The sequence below is a fragment of the Primulina tabacum genome, chromosome 15 (genome assembly GCF_025594145.1).
Source record: "Primulina tabacum isolate GXHZ01 chromosome 15, ASM2559414v2, whole genome shotgun sequence".
Lineage (NCBI taxonomy): Eukaryota > Viridiplantae > Streptophyta > Magnoliopsida > Lamiales > Gesneriaceae > Primulina > Primulina tabacum.
Genome location: NC_134564.1, coordinates 29064972 through 29079304, shown reverse-complemented (window position 1 = coordinate 29079304; position 14333 = coordinate 29064972). Strand labels below are relative to the sequence as shown.

General features: G+C 35.3%; 2 protein-coding genes across 2 annotated transcripts; both read right to left on the bottom strand.

Moving 5' to 3' along the window:
* Positions 1-2610: 2610 nt before the first annotated feature.
* LOC142526623 (phosphoribulokinase, chloroplastic-like) lies at positions 2611-5614 on the bottom strand. The gene is made up of 5 exons (XM_075631129.1): positions 4829-5614; positions 4068-4152; positions 3848-3932; positions 3189-3433; positions 2611-3072 (listed from the first exon to the last, which is right to left on the bottom strand). The coding sequence occupies exons 1-5, from the start codon at positions 5368-5370 to the stop codon at positions 2821-2823; spliced, it is 1209 nt and encodes a 402-aa protein (XP_075487244.1). The 5' UTR covers positions 5371-5614; the 3' UTR covers positions 2611-2820.
* Positions 5615-7144: 1530 nt separating this feature from the next.
* On the bottom strand, positions 7145-14084 carry LOC142526403 (protein SENSITIVE TO UV 2). Its single transcript, XM_075630770.1, has 12 exons — positions 13720-14084; positions 13536-13574; positions 12935-13044; positions 12453-12514; positions 12067-12347; positions 11599-11667; positions 11347-11429; positions 9998-10345; positions 9814-9920; positions 9395-9558; positions 8247-8443; positions 7145-7813 (listed from the first exon to the last, which is right to left on the bottom strand). The coding sequence occupies exons 1-12, from the start codon at positions 13996-13998 to the stop codon at positions 7546-7548; spliced, it is 2007 nt and encodes a 668-aa protein (XP_075486885.1). The 5' UTR covers positions 13999-14084; the 3' UTR covers positions 7145-7545.
* Positions 14085-14333: the final 249 nt, after the last annotated feature.

Genomic DNA, 14333 nt, shown 5'->3' with positions numbered 1-14333 from the left:
TTTTGGATTATTTGTAAAGATTTCCTATAAATAGATCTCTCATTTGTGAAGAAAATCACAATTGAGTAGAGAGAAAAATATTATAAAGTGTGTAGTTTGGTAAATTTTGAGAGTTTGAGATTTTTACTTTTTACCATAAATTTTTACTTTTTCACAACAAAAACAATCAACTTTCAATTGGAAAATATTATTTTTAGGGAATGAGCCGGATGCAAGAAAAAAGCCGACAAATTATTAATAGCCTAATAGGCCCGTATAATAAATATTAATTAAAATACATAGGTTAATCGATTTTTAAAATACAAAAACCGAAATAGAACTGATTTAACATATACTCGTTAAAATTAAAATCGAATTTTCAAACTTACCGAATCGAAATTCTGAATTAATTCGATGGGATCGGTTATTTGTTTAACCGATTCTAAGCTCACCCGGACAGTAGGAATATCCAATAGCAACCAACAAGCTTTTACATAATTTAAATGTTTTGTACTGCATTATCGAGTTTGCGCAAATTTGTGAGTTTCTCATTGTTCTGGATAAATTGTAAACTATTATAGTATATTTTTGAAGATTCTGTAAATAACATAGGTAGAACTGTACCATTTTTTCTTTTTTGTGGCTTGTGCCAAAATCTCAACATTTGTACCATGTTCTAGAGATAAAGTCTGGACAAAATTGAAAACATTTGTTTATCTATTTTCTCTAATAACAAAAGAACAAGTTTTCATGTCTTTTTGGATAGTATAAAAATCATATTATATTCTTGAGAATTTTGGACCACAAATTAAGGATCAAGGATTATACCTAACCAAACCTTTGTTCTCCAACATATATTTACCCAATTAGTGGGTAACTCAGCAAAATTTGCTGTTGTTAATTTTCTCTTCATGTTTCTTTTGCATTTGATGTTATAACTTTATTTTATATGTTGTGCCAGGGAAAATTATATTTTTGATAATGTAATTTGGATCGATTTTAATTTTGGTGTTGGAAAATTCACAATTTTAGTTTAGTAATTTTGACATTTTTTTTTCAATTTTAGTCTTTTTCAATGTTTCGCTGACGTGACATATCAGCGAGATCCAACGTAACGCAAACAATTTACGATGCTACATCATCTTCTTTTGACGTCATATCAACACTTTGGTGAATAAAGATTAATATTTTTGAAAATGCAAATTACTTTATTAAAATCATAAATTTTTCAGTATCATGACAAAAAATAAATAAATAAACATATAAATTATATGACTACTTTTTTCTTTTATAAACATATGAGCTATAGGCGCAATAAGGACTAAGAATATTTTCCATCATTAATTTTTTTCAGAATCAAGGTATAATTCTACTTCGAGTAAGTCTTTTGTGAGACAGTCTCACATATTTTTATTAGTGAGATGTGTCAACCTTGCTTACATTTACTAATAAAAAATAATATTTTTGGCATAAAAAATAATACTCATCATGAGTGCTTCAAATAGAATATTTGTCTCACAAAATTGACTCATGAGACTGTCTCGCAAATTTTTTGTGTTTTTTTCCTTAAGTGGCACCGTTATTCTTGATTTTCTTTATCGTGATTATGGTCTATACATTTATTTACACTCCATCTATTATTAATCGCACTTCAAATCTCTCTCTTATATTGAAGCTTAACAATTGGGTAGAAGTCGAGTCTTTGGCCAGATTCACAGAAGAAAAAGTATTGAATTTTTGTGAAAGAACATAGTGTTCCAGTTTGGAATGTCAAGAAAGTTGATATTGACAATGCTCGGTAGTTTCAAGGAATAAAGTTGACAACGTGGTGTGAAAAAATGAAGATTGCATTTTCTTTTACTTCGGTTGCCTACCCACAAGATAATCGACAGACCGACGTTACCAACCTCACCATTATTCAAGCCTTAAGAGCCAGATTGCAAGGAGTAGGGAAAGATTTGGTAGAAGAAATACCGAGTGTTTTATGGGCCTATCAAACTACTCCCCAGACTACAATTGGGGAAGAAGCGGTTTTCTGATCAACATAGACCGATGATCAGGGCTAACATAGGCTCGAATTAGCCCGGGCTCCTGGCTGAACCCGGGTAGTGTAAGAGGACCAATGATCCAGTCTGTATCCTTACATAACATGCTTCGGAAACATTGTTGTGTCATTCAGCACACGTCGGGATGATGTGATTAAACTAAAGGCAGTCTGGGGATGTCAGATATGACAGTATCAGAGAACGGGACATAGACAGTCATCTTGCCATAAATAGCAAGGTTTGCTTTATTCTATAGATTAAAAAAATATATACATTTTCTCCGATAAATACCCATATTTGCTTGATTATATAGATAAAAAAATCTTTCACAAGCACTCGATATACGCATATTGTATCTTTCTTTTGCAAAAAACATTTGACTGACTTGAGCGTCGGAGTGGCCACGCCAAATAACTCTCCGACACCCAACTAACGTTTATTGTTATTAGTGTGCAGATTCTTTAGCCCGAGAACTACCAGCCCAGTCTCTCACGTCCCTGGAAAAACTTCCCCGGCTCGGTAAAATCATCATCTTAATTTATCCAATTTACCCACCATCATCAGTCACAATCTTACAACCAAGAAATAAAAAACAGAAGAAAGAAATAAGAACACTTTCCAAAGTTTCTATAACCCCTCAAACATGGCTTAATTATAAGCTCTTGTTTCCCTAGTTTACAAGTCTCCACATACTTCCAGCTTAAATTAAATATACAACCGGGAATTTCTCAGTCTATCACTCCATCGAAAACAACAAGGTGGCAACAAAAAGAATATAGAAAAATTCGGGATTTTCTCAGGCCTTTGAAGCTGCCACAGGTGCTGCAGCCCTGACTGCAACAATTTGCTCGTATAGGTCTCTGATCTTCAAGCCAACAATCGTTTGGAACAGACCTGTTCCGTTGCTGCTGCCAGGGAAATCCGAATGCTTCAACATCTGTTGAGTGATCTCTCCATAGAATTTAGTCGAGATATTGCTCAGATGGCTCTCAACGTATATGAGTTCATCCAGTCTGTCGAACTGGCCATCCATTTCCAACACCGAGACCTGCACCACACGTCTTTAATTTACACCAAACAGTAAATGGGAATCTGTCTTGTGTTATACTGCATGTTGGGGAAGGTGATTGTATACACTAAAGATTCTTGGTTGTGAAGTGATACCTCGTTGCCGTAGAAGGTGTCGGGGCCATAGGCGAATTTGATTCCAGGGTAGGAGCATGTGAGCTTCCTTCCGCAAGGTATCCAGTTGATAGTGGATCCTTCATCAAATAGGTACACCGGGCTGAAGTACTTCACCCCTTCTTTCATTATCAGCCTCACTCTCAATACCTTTCCCTCGTTGTCATCCGATATCAATTGTGTGGGCAACACTTCTATAACCACATCTGCATATTGCTTCTGGGGATCTGCACAGATCGAAACCGTGATCGATATATATCTTGATTCGGGGGTGGAAGGATTTTGTTACAAGTATTTTTTTATTGTAGATAAGATGATATTATGGGATATTGAGGCGAGCGTCGAACTATAAAGCACCAGTTATTTTATCAGCTCTAGATCGGATTTGGGTTCTCTGTTGTGACTGAACCTGTGTTATGCTCTTTTTACACGAGATGATCAGAGCTGATCATCTCGTTACGTCGGACAATTTTTCAAATTTATACACTATGAAAGGTGCATAAGAATGATCAATTGATCATCTCGTGTAAAAAGTTCACAGCGTCATGTGATGTGTTTTCAGCCACAGCAGAGGATCCAAATCCCCTCTGGATCATCTACTCATGCCATGGTCCCTTAAATGTACAGGTGAGAAAGATTACCAATATAAGCGTCAAAATCCGGTTTCCGAGCTTCGATACTAGCTTTGATGCTTTCAAGACTGTGTCCTCTTTCTGCCATATCTCTCTTCATTTCCATCGATCAACAGAGAGAATACAGAAATTAAATATAATTACCTTTGATTTGATGGTATTCAAGAAGAAACCAATAATGATGAGTTATATATACATGTTATAATTTTGAAGAGTCGTGATTAGTTACCTGAATTTTCCAAGCAAATTTAACTTCATTGCTGATATCCAAGTAAATGCTGAAGTCCAAGAGATCTCTAACTCGCGCATCATACCTTTAATCAGACATGATATCAGTCATTCGATCTTATAACAAGTGGATTAAGGATTTTCAAGATGACAGATGATTGATGTTGTAATTTAAAATACAATAATATCTAATAAATTCAAAATTTCATGGTTTGACCGAATATGATAATGTTGAAGAGTTATTTTAAATTGCAAAAAAATGGATTTTAAAAAACGTTTTTTCGATTAGTAATATATATTATATTGTATAAATAAAAATCAGTGATGTAGTACTCTGAATCTGATAAAAGGCAAAAAATAGGGATAAGCACTGCATGGCCTGTAATTTGACGCATGGGTCAGCTTAAATATGAGCTGAGAATATCGTGATTCCTCCACCATACAATTATGGATAACACGATTTCTTTCTTCCAAACATTTATACACACACACACACACATATATACATATATATTCAAAAGATTTAAAGATTTTTAGAAAATCAAATATAATATTAGAATTTGAATTTTCTCAAAACTCCTTTAAAATATGATCCATTCGTCTTTGGCTCATATTTTCGGGAAACAAAACGGAGACATCATACATTTCTTTGTAAGAACATCAAGGAAAATGAACGTAATATAGTTTTTATACGATAAGATGGTAGTTTTGCATGTATTTGAACACGAGATTAATGTTTAGAAATAACATAATTTAACTTACATGGGGTGCAATCCTTCGATAACAAGAATCTTGGGGGGCTTGATCAATTCAGGAGGATCCAACAAACCAGAAACATGATTGTAGATAGGCTTATCCACTGCAACTCCATCTTTAATGGCCTTTACCTGTTCGTACATAAGATCAAAGTCATTGGCTCTAGGGTCGAGAGCAGTCACTCCCTTCTCTTTTCTTCCTGTCCTATCGAGTGAATGGTAGTCATCCAAGCATATCACGGTGGTAGTGTCACTTATGAGTGTGTTTGAATCAGGATTTCCGCCTTTGGGGGGCTCGGCGGCGCCACCGAAGACGCTCGTTAGCCGACGCATGAAAGTGCTCTTCCCGCAGCCAGAATCGGCAGCTAAGCCAATCACTACTGTTTTTTGAGCTAAGCATGAGATTTCAGTGCCTGACCTCTTGCTGTTGGCGGATTTTCTCTTGGTGTTTGTGTAGAAAATGACTTGTCTCTGGTTGAATCCTAAGTGGGTTTTTGGTGTGGAGATTGAGTTGAGGGATTGAGCTGTGTAGACTGTACAGACGGCCATTTTTGCTGTTTCTCGCTTCTCCTCTTTCTTAACACAGAGGAGTTAAAGTGACTGTGCTATTTAGATTCTTCAAATGGATTTGATGACATAAAAAATCGGCCTTTTTAAAAAAAATTCTTTTGTTGTAAATGAAAAAAGAATGTGAGGACACAAAAGAATATGAAAGAAGAGGTTATGGTCGGCAGGAGAGATGGGATACAGGTGTTCTTGGATCGAGTGAAGTTGCTTACATGTTTCTCATATTACCCTTTGGTTAAGACAAAAATTGGGAGATTGTATAGGTCTCCCCATGATTCTAAAACCATAGGTTTTGCTCCCATATTGGCTTAGTGCGTGGCACAATGTATGTATCTATATTTATTAAATGGGAGAACTTCATATCTAATTTACAATAGTTTATATATATCATTAGTCTCAGTTTTCAAAATACCATCAATGGGATTCATATGCCATTTTTCACTTGTCTAAGGAGATTATAGTAATGCTAGAAACAGCGGCGGAGCCACATGTGTAAATATCCGGGCTAAAGCCCAATTTTTTTAAAAAAAATTGTATAATTTTGGATTAACATGATATTAGCCCGGATATATCAATTTAAAATATTAAAAGATTCTAAAGTTTAAAATTCTAGTCTGGGTAGAGCCATATTCCTGACTTCGCTACTGGCTAGAAAGAAAACAATATGCATGGAAGAATGAGTGATGATAGGGTTGATGGATGTAGGAATTTGGAAAGCTTGGTGGTCATTTGATAGTGTTTGGATATATGTATGCCACGTGGCAGCAGGGCGTTGAAGCTGTGAGGGTATGGACTTCATGAGTAGACGAGACATGGACCTTTTTTTTTTTTTTTAGTTCTTTCTCAGTAGCCTGCCTCTGGTTAATAGAGAGAATTGTATTGGAGCCACTACTCGATTTGAGGACATTGGAGATCATAAAATGGCCACCGAAGAATGGATCATAGATAGGCATTTTATTTGTCAAAATTAGTCCTATTAATTCATTTTATTTTTGACAATTTTAGTCATTTTTCATCGAAAATCTTAATATAACACTGGATACATCAGTTCCATATCGCCACCACATCAACATCACATCTCAGCCACGTCCAAAAAACAACTAAGTTGCAAAAATAAAAACTTTTACAAATGCACGCAACTTAATTTATAGGAAACTTAGGTAGTGTTTAATAGAATCGTTTTTGTAGAAGATAATCGAAATCTCACCATATTATGGATTTTAATTAAATTAAACAGAAACTAATATAGTTTAAAAAAACACATAGAATTGATTTTTTAAGCAAAAAGCCAAGAATCAACTTGTTTTAATGATCACAAAAACTCCCTTGTTACGATATCAGTGAGCTAATTTATTTAGCAAATAGAAAAATAATGGGATGTTGTCCCAGTATTGTAAAGCTGTCAAGATTTCATAATTTAAATACTCCAAAAATATTTAAAAATTCAAGAGATTGTTCAAAATTAGATCAAAACATTTGAAATCCTTTGAAATGAGTCATAGAACAACCAACAAATAAGATAAATGTGCTTGAAACTTTTTAACACGAGAATTAAATGTGCTTAACCTTTTTAAAAATAGAGGATATAATAACCTATTAATACTTTTTTAGGGGTATCTAAGATTTTTAAGGGGGTCTGGTGCAATTACCCAAAACAAACTTAATATGGAAATCTAATTAAAGAAACCAAAGGCAAAACTTCTGATGAAACACACATTCAATATTTTTTTTTATCAATATTGATCTGGTTTTTTCTTTTTTTGGTAGTTGAGGAAAAAGGTTTATAAGTTGAGTTGGTATGTTCACTAGTCAAATCAACCCAACCCAAACCAACCCAATCCAAATTTTTTTGGGCCACACACGCTAGTCCGATCCAATTGGACCAGAACCCACTAAAGCTCCACTCACACCCGATGTCAAAAATGGTCACCCCTCACTTTCTTTATCGTTTTAATATAGGATTTGGAGCAATGATGTTGCCAGAGCAGTTCTTCTATTAGCAGAGTAGATGTGTTTGAATTTCCGTATCTGCCCTTCACATGGCTGGCTTGATCTCTTCCTAGCTCCCTCCACCATTCCATTCTCTCGATATGTCATGAAATGGCATCAAAATGATGTGGCACAAGTTTAAATATGAGACCAAAGAAGATATTTTCCTCATGATATATTTTCTCCTAAATAAAAATAAACTCTCCTTTTGAAGACATAAGCCAACTCCACAATTTCACATTCCCTGATTTGCTTCGTCAATTTATCATCTAGTTGCCAAAACAACTTGGCTTTGTTGGTCAATCTGTTTGCAACATCTACAGTCATGCTTGCTATATCTCTTGTTTCTGTAAGTGACTGCAGAACATGCACGGAATATTGCGGGTGGGAGACGAGTCTATTGAAAAATATAAGTGCCTCACGAATAAGTAAGATCCTGCAAGAAGAAAATAAACGGAAAAGATCATAATTAAGAAAATGGCAATGAGATAACACGTCAAGAAACGAATCCGAACAAGCACTAAGCTTTATCGCTCCAGAAAATCAGTGTGATTAAATGGGTACAACGGTGTGTTCATACATTTCGTGTTCGCCAACAAACAGGAAACAAGCCAATCAAATGACACAAGGAAAAATATAAATGTTGTTTTTCTATGCTCCACCTGGAGTGACCTGTGGCCAAATCTTAGCCTTTGGATCCCAATAGATGGTGTTAATTTCAATACAAACGTGGGAGACCCACATCATCTAGTGGTATTGGGGAAATGAAGATAATTACTCCTGATGATGGACACAGTCAACAAATGTTACGGTGGCTCTCTTTGGAACAAGTAAACACAAGTAAAAATTGGTCATCTGCAGAAACATACCATTCTCTGAAAATGTTACATGGTTGAGCAGATTCTAGTGCCCCTCGGTCCAAATCTGATACCAAGCTTTGCAAAATGATTGAAAGGAAATTGGAACTCTTCGGTGGCCTATAATTTATCAAAATTTCAAGGCCGGATTTTCCAGATGATCCCAAGAAAGCGAGAAAAATTATAGTATTTCTGCGAAGCTTCATCTCCTGAAAGATTAGCAAAATTAAGGTGATGCAGTTAATCATAAGCGTCCTATTAGAAAAGGAACATTAATCCAAATGCAGGCTAGTCAAGAGAACATGAAACACAAAAAGATGCCAAATAAAATACAGATGCCAGTTTCAAATATTGCAGCTCTAAGCGCACAACAGAACTTACATTCTCGTCCTCAAAATTTACATAAATTTGGTATTTCTCCAAAAAGAGTTTGATACAGGTCATCTGTTGCTTTAACAGGTCATCTGTAGCAGTTCCGAAAAGAGTTTGATACAGGTCATCTGTTGCTTTAACATCGGTTGTAAAATAGGAGCTGGCTATTAATGATAGGTTATGCTAAAAAATTGGAGTTTTGGGTTGTATTAACACGTGGAAGAGATTGTTGCGTTAACATGATCCTCCTTCCAAACAACTTATTAGAACTCACGAAAATCATAAGCTTGGCTTTGATACCAATAAGAGGAGTGAGAAATTGCTTCTTTATCAAAAGTTATCACTAATGACAATTGTGCAATTTAAATCTTTAAAATTATTCATCAACTTATGCATCACGGATCGATCATTTTGCAGAGAAGAGCAATTGTTGCTCCCAAACACTTGAATCTCAATGAACTTTTAACAAATAACTCCCAATTTTCCAAAAGCAATATTCATTTCTTCTAATCTAGAATATAACCCATCTAAAATCTCCAAAAAACAAATTGCCTTAAAAATAATGGAGTTCTCATGCTGGTACAACAGAATTTCACAAATTCGTCCATTTTATTGGAACATTTAGTTATAGTTCACATTACAAACTTCCCAAAGTTCAAACACTACAAGAGGAGAGTATTAGGTAATCGAAAGGTTCTTATAAGGCGGCAGAGCATAATGACACTACTGCAAAATAATAAGGAAAAAGAAAAAGTAATACGCAGAACAAGATCCAAAACCGAACTCACCTGAGCAGAGACACCTCCACTGGAAGATAAACAATCTACCAATCCATTTAAAATTTCTCTCAATCCTTGAAATTTTGCAATACCTTTCTCATCGACAGGCTCAATGCATGAATCTTCTCCGTCTTCTTTACAATCCAAACAAAACAATGCCATGAATTTGGGACCTTCAGAGAACACAGCAACAGAAACAATTACATCAAAATAATTTGAACTTCCAACCCAAGCATCTACAATTAGGGACATGGAGATTGAAGCAAGCTTATAGCTCAGGAACAAATTTTGTTTATGGTAGTAAAATAACTTCCATGGAATTCTCCAAAAAAAGACTAGTTAATCAAAGCTGATCAAAAAGGGAGGTGCTAAAAAGTCGTTGATCTGATAATTTAGTTTTCAGTGATAAATACAGATAAAAAACTCACAATTAAATAACAGATAAATAATATCAACAGCTTGACTTTGCACAAAAAAGCCAGCCTCCCTCCTCAGAAGTTGCGAAAGACTTTGAAACACAATTTCCCCAGTAAACCTATCTCAACAAAGCAGTATTTAGAACATTAAATGAGCGAAAGAAATGTACCACAGCAGATATATAGAGCTACTTACTTGTCCCTCTCCGTGTATGCATTGCTTCTAAGCAGAATCAATTTCATAATTGAAAGTGCTTCACACCTTATTTGGTCTCCCTTATACATCATGGCAAGTTGGCTCATATGCTGAAAAAGAGAAGCCCAATAGACACCAGAAATAGATGCTTCAAAGCTACTCCTGAATAACCCAACAGACCCCAGGGGTGGTTTATCAGTTGAGAATTTCAGTCCACAAGGAATATTGGCCTGATTAAACATCTCAGAAAGATTAGCGAAGACTTGATCCTTTTTGCCCATATACCCGCCTCCATTTAACTTAGAATTTCTGGTCTTAGAGACAGGATCCTCAATCACAACATTTTTCCTGGTACAGTACGGAAGGTCAAAACTAACACGGACAAAGAGGCAAATATTTTGTCCTCAAATTCATTAGTTCTTTTATAATTATCTTCTGTGGTGTAGAAAGGAGGAAACGAAGGAAAAAAATGTCCAATGCAGTATAATATTAAAGACCAAAGACATCGGAAGAAAATGCACAAAAAGTAACTACACAATATGCATGATTCCTACTCCAACAGCATAATATAGAAGAAACATTTTTAGTAATGAATAACTCAATTGATGCATGAACTGCAAATAAGTACAGACATGCCACTTGACCTTTGGAGTCTAAGAATTAAAGAAAAACAAGAGGGATAAGAAATGAACACTGTACTAAATTTCGATAAATGAGTTCCACCAAAATAAATAGCAAGGGCTTCAGACGTATATGATGACACAAACCATTTATCTCAAACGTTCAGAATAAGCATCTCCTAAAGTGATTACAGCAATTGTGTCAGCACAGTGACTCAATAACAAGAGGTTTCTGTATTCTGGATATCAAGGAGGACTAACTCTATCTCAATATTATAATGCTAAAAAACAGGGCCATCATGAGAGCATAACATGAGCTTGACTAAGTTCTTTTTATATGAAAATTGTGGAAGAACAGGTTTCCTTCCACAGCATCTTGAAGAAGATGCTGGCATTCACAATATCGAGAAACTGCAATAGTCATATTTCTCAGTAGAAGATGATTGAAGAACTAAAATAAAATAGAAAAATAAATACTGAAAGGCCACTGCATCTACAAGCCTCAGCTGATTGAAGAACAAAAATAAAATAGAAAAATAAACACTGAAAGGCCACTGCATCTACAAGCCTCAGCTGATAGAACTAAAATAATGCCTCAGACCAAACATCGCCAGTTCTTACAAGATGTGTTTGATACATAGATTCTGTTACTTTGCAATGAAGGCACCTAATTTGGCAAGCATAAATTCTCTCATAAAGAGTATAAGATTTTAAGCCAATTCATCCCACCTTTCTCCAATTGTTTGTTCCATGTTAGAGGAATTGCACAAAACCATGTGCAGAATATGAAGAGTCCTGTGAATTATGTCAACCTACACCAGTAAAGAGGCAAGTCAAATGTACAGGGGAAATAAAGATATTGCTCCACGCTCCTATTTTTACAAAAGCATGCATCAAACAACTCTGATTAGTATGTTAAAAAAAACAACTTTGATTAGTGGAAACAAGATAGGCGACCTATCAATGGAGTGAAGTACTCACTTTTTTGAGACTGCAAAGATCAACCAAACTTTCTAACAGATCCTCCAATCTCAAGGTTTCATCATTAAACTGCAATAGTAATAGGAAAAATTTATAGATAGTGTCCATGATCTAGAAAGGTAGATGATCGATGACAATTACTAAATGCAGAAACCCTGCAAACTCCAAACCAAAGGTGAAAATTTAAAATGCCAGATTATACTGTGGTTTGATAGAACGTAATAAAATCTTTTCATTAATTTATTTGACAATTCCTTTCTAAGATAGTGCTCAGCATCAAATGTACTAAATGTGCAAGACCAATGCAAAATATTAAACTGATATATTGACAAAGTTCAACTAAAATGCCTCACACGAACAAAAAAAGGAGTAAGCAAAAGTTAAGAATCAGAATTTTAGCATATCTTTAGAAGGTAAATATTGTTCAAAAACACAATTATGAAAATTAAAGGATAAGTAAGCATTAACCTTCATCAACACAGAGTAAAGCTGTGAAATTTTTGCAGCTTCGATGGACTGAATAGAATGCAGTTCATCTGACAAAGCATTGTTAGAGCCATTAAGGTATCCAAATAGCACATGAAAATCCGCCTCACAAGTCACAAGAAGCTTTGCAACCAGCATTTTTCCCAGTTTTTGTCCGCTTGAGTTCCACAAATCAAGTAACTTCTCTGAGGCTCGGAGAGTATTTGTCTTCTCTATTCTTGGATCAGTGGTTTTATCTGCCAGTTCTCCTACAATATCACAAGCTGATACGCCAAACATTGAGAAGAGAAAAAAAGAAATAGAATCAAATAAGAGGAACAAATTAAGTGAATGCCCTCCCCTAGTATTCTAGAAAAATGCTGACCTACATGTTGTCCAAGAGTCCAGCAGCTTATTTGATGCATTTGCGTTTTGACATGCTCGAGATATCCTGCAGCCAATATATTCCTTGTGAAACTTACAAGAGCTAGGTAACAATCAGAGATGGATACTCAAATAAAAAAGGATCATTAGCAGTTCACCAATACAAAATCAACTCAATTAACTATCTTTCAACTCAATATCAATTTCCCTCTGATATCAATTCTACTTAAGCTTCACAGATGCAAATACCAGGACGTTAGAGAAATATGATGCTAGCAGGTTTTAGAAAAGGACTCAAACAACTACACTTAGATGGGATAAGGGAATCCACAAAAACAGAAGACAAATGCATTTGTTGATGGTCTGAGCGAGTAAGGATGCAACAGCCACATAAAAAAAAAACAACAACAACAACATTGATGACATGGACATTATTAGAAAGGCCACTCTCTGATAAGTACGACAATAAAGTCTAAATTTCACTTACAACTCCTCATTATTTGTGTGATGAGACTCAGTATTCTTAACTTCAATTCTTGCATGTAGCTCCTCCACCATTTTGTCTTTTTCCTTTCTAAGATCCGAGCATTCTTGCTCCTGCAGTCAAAGAAGCTCCCATGCTCAAAACATCACAATCACATTGAAACCAAACAAAGAAAACAACCTACTCATTGTGTTCACCAGAAAAGGTATTAGCAAACTGTAAAATTTTTTGACCAAACATTTATCGGCCACGTTCTCCTTTACAACCAACCAAAAAAAGGAAATTGATTTCCTTTCTGATCAGGATTCCAAGGAGGAAAATTCTAAAGAGAACATTTTTCTTTGTCTGGTTGAAAACAAAAAACAAATCCTTGAGCATGTAAATTTAATATATGTTTTTCCCTATCAATATCCTAGATAATCGAAGTCTAAAAGTCATCGGTCAAGCATAGAATGAATGGAAAAAAAAATCTAAAAAATAACTACTGTCGGTAGTAACACGTTAGATTTCCTACATTTCCCTATATTAGTATCACAAAGTTTTAAATAGTTAGGTCTATTTGATAAATAAATATATTGAAAATGAGGGTGCTAAAGCAGCATACCTTGAGATTAAGCTGCTTTGAAACCCGACTGAGCTCCTTCTGCAATGATAGTGCACAACAGCAATAACAAGCAAAAAAAATTGGTTTTTATTCAGTTCTTGCAAAAAAAAAAGACATTCATTAGCTTTAAGCCAACATGTGAATACAGATAATAAAAATGCGCCCATTAGTGCATCATTTCAACCTTTAATCTATCGACTTCATGTTCCTTGGTAAATCGAGCCCCACGAGAAGCAAACGAGTCAAACAAATCAAGATTGCCACCCGCGTCAGAGACTTGGTGAGTTCTCTGAGACAACTCACGAGGAGGAGAATAGCTGACGTCCCACGAAGGAGGTGGCCGCGGCGGCGGCGGGAGGTGGAGAGGGATTTGAGTGGCTGACAAGGCTTGCTCCTCGGCTTGGACAAGCTTGTCTAAGAAGTCGGCGTCCCATTCATCCGCCTCAAAACCCTCGTTCGCCATTTTCGCACGGAGTTCACATCGGCTCAAAATTGCTCAGTGCGCCTCGCGCTCCCCTCCAGTTTTTCATTTCAAGGAGTCTGTTTAGTTTGGAAATTCGATTTTTACTTTTAAAAATTTCAAAGATTGATTAAAGTTTGGACATTTACCATTTTTTAAAAACCTCGGGTTAAACTAAATAGGGGTTATATTTAATTAAAATTATTTGGTTGTAACTTTCAATATAAATATTCGAATTAATTGATTTTATTTTAAAATAAATATTTTGTATACGACGATCATACTTATAATATCTACACTTCTAGGTTTGCTATTGACCCAAATTTTAATATATATAT

Coding starts and splice junctions, on each gene's coding strand:
- LOC142526623 (XM_075631129.1), bottom strand. CDS start 5,370: ATGGCCGTCTGTACAGTCTACACAGCTCAATCCCTCAACTCAATCTCC. Junction 4,153..4,828: donor ATCGAAGGATTGCACCCCAT/GTAAGTTAAATT, acceptor GTCTGATTAAAG/GTATGATGCGCGAGTTAGAG. Junction 3,073..3,188: donor ACACCTTCTACGGCAACGAG/GTATCACTTCAC, acceptor CGTGTGGTGCAG/GTCTCGGTGTTGGAAATGGA.
- LOC142526403 (XM_075630770.1), bottom strand. CDS start 13,998: ATGGCGAACGAGGGTTTTGAGGCGGATGAATGGGACGCCGACTTCTTA. Junction 11,430..11,598: donor ATCTTTGCAGTCTCAAAAAA/GTGAGTACTTCA, acceptor TTACTGGTGTAG/GTTGACATAATTCACAGGAC. Junction 9,559..9,813: donor TATTTATCTGTTATTTAATT/GTGAGTTTTTTA, acceptor TGTTCTCTGAAG/GTCCCAAATTCATGGCATTG.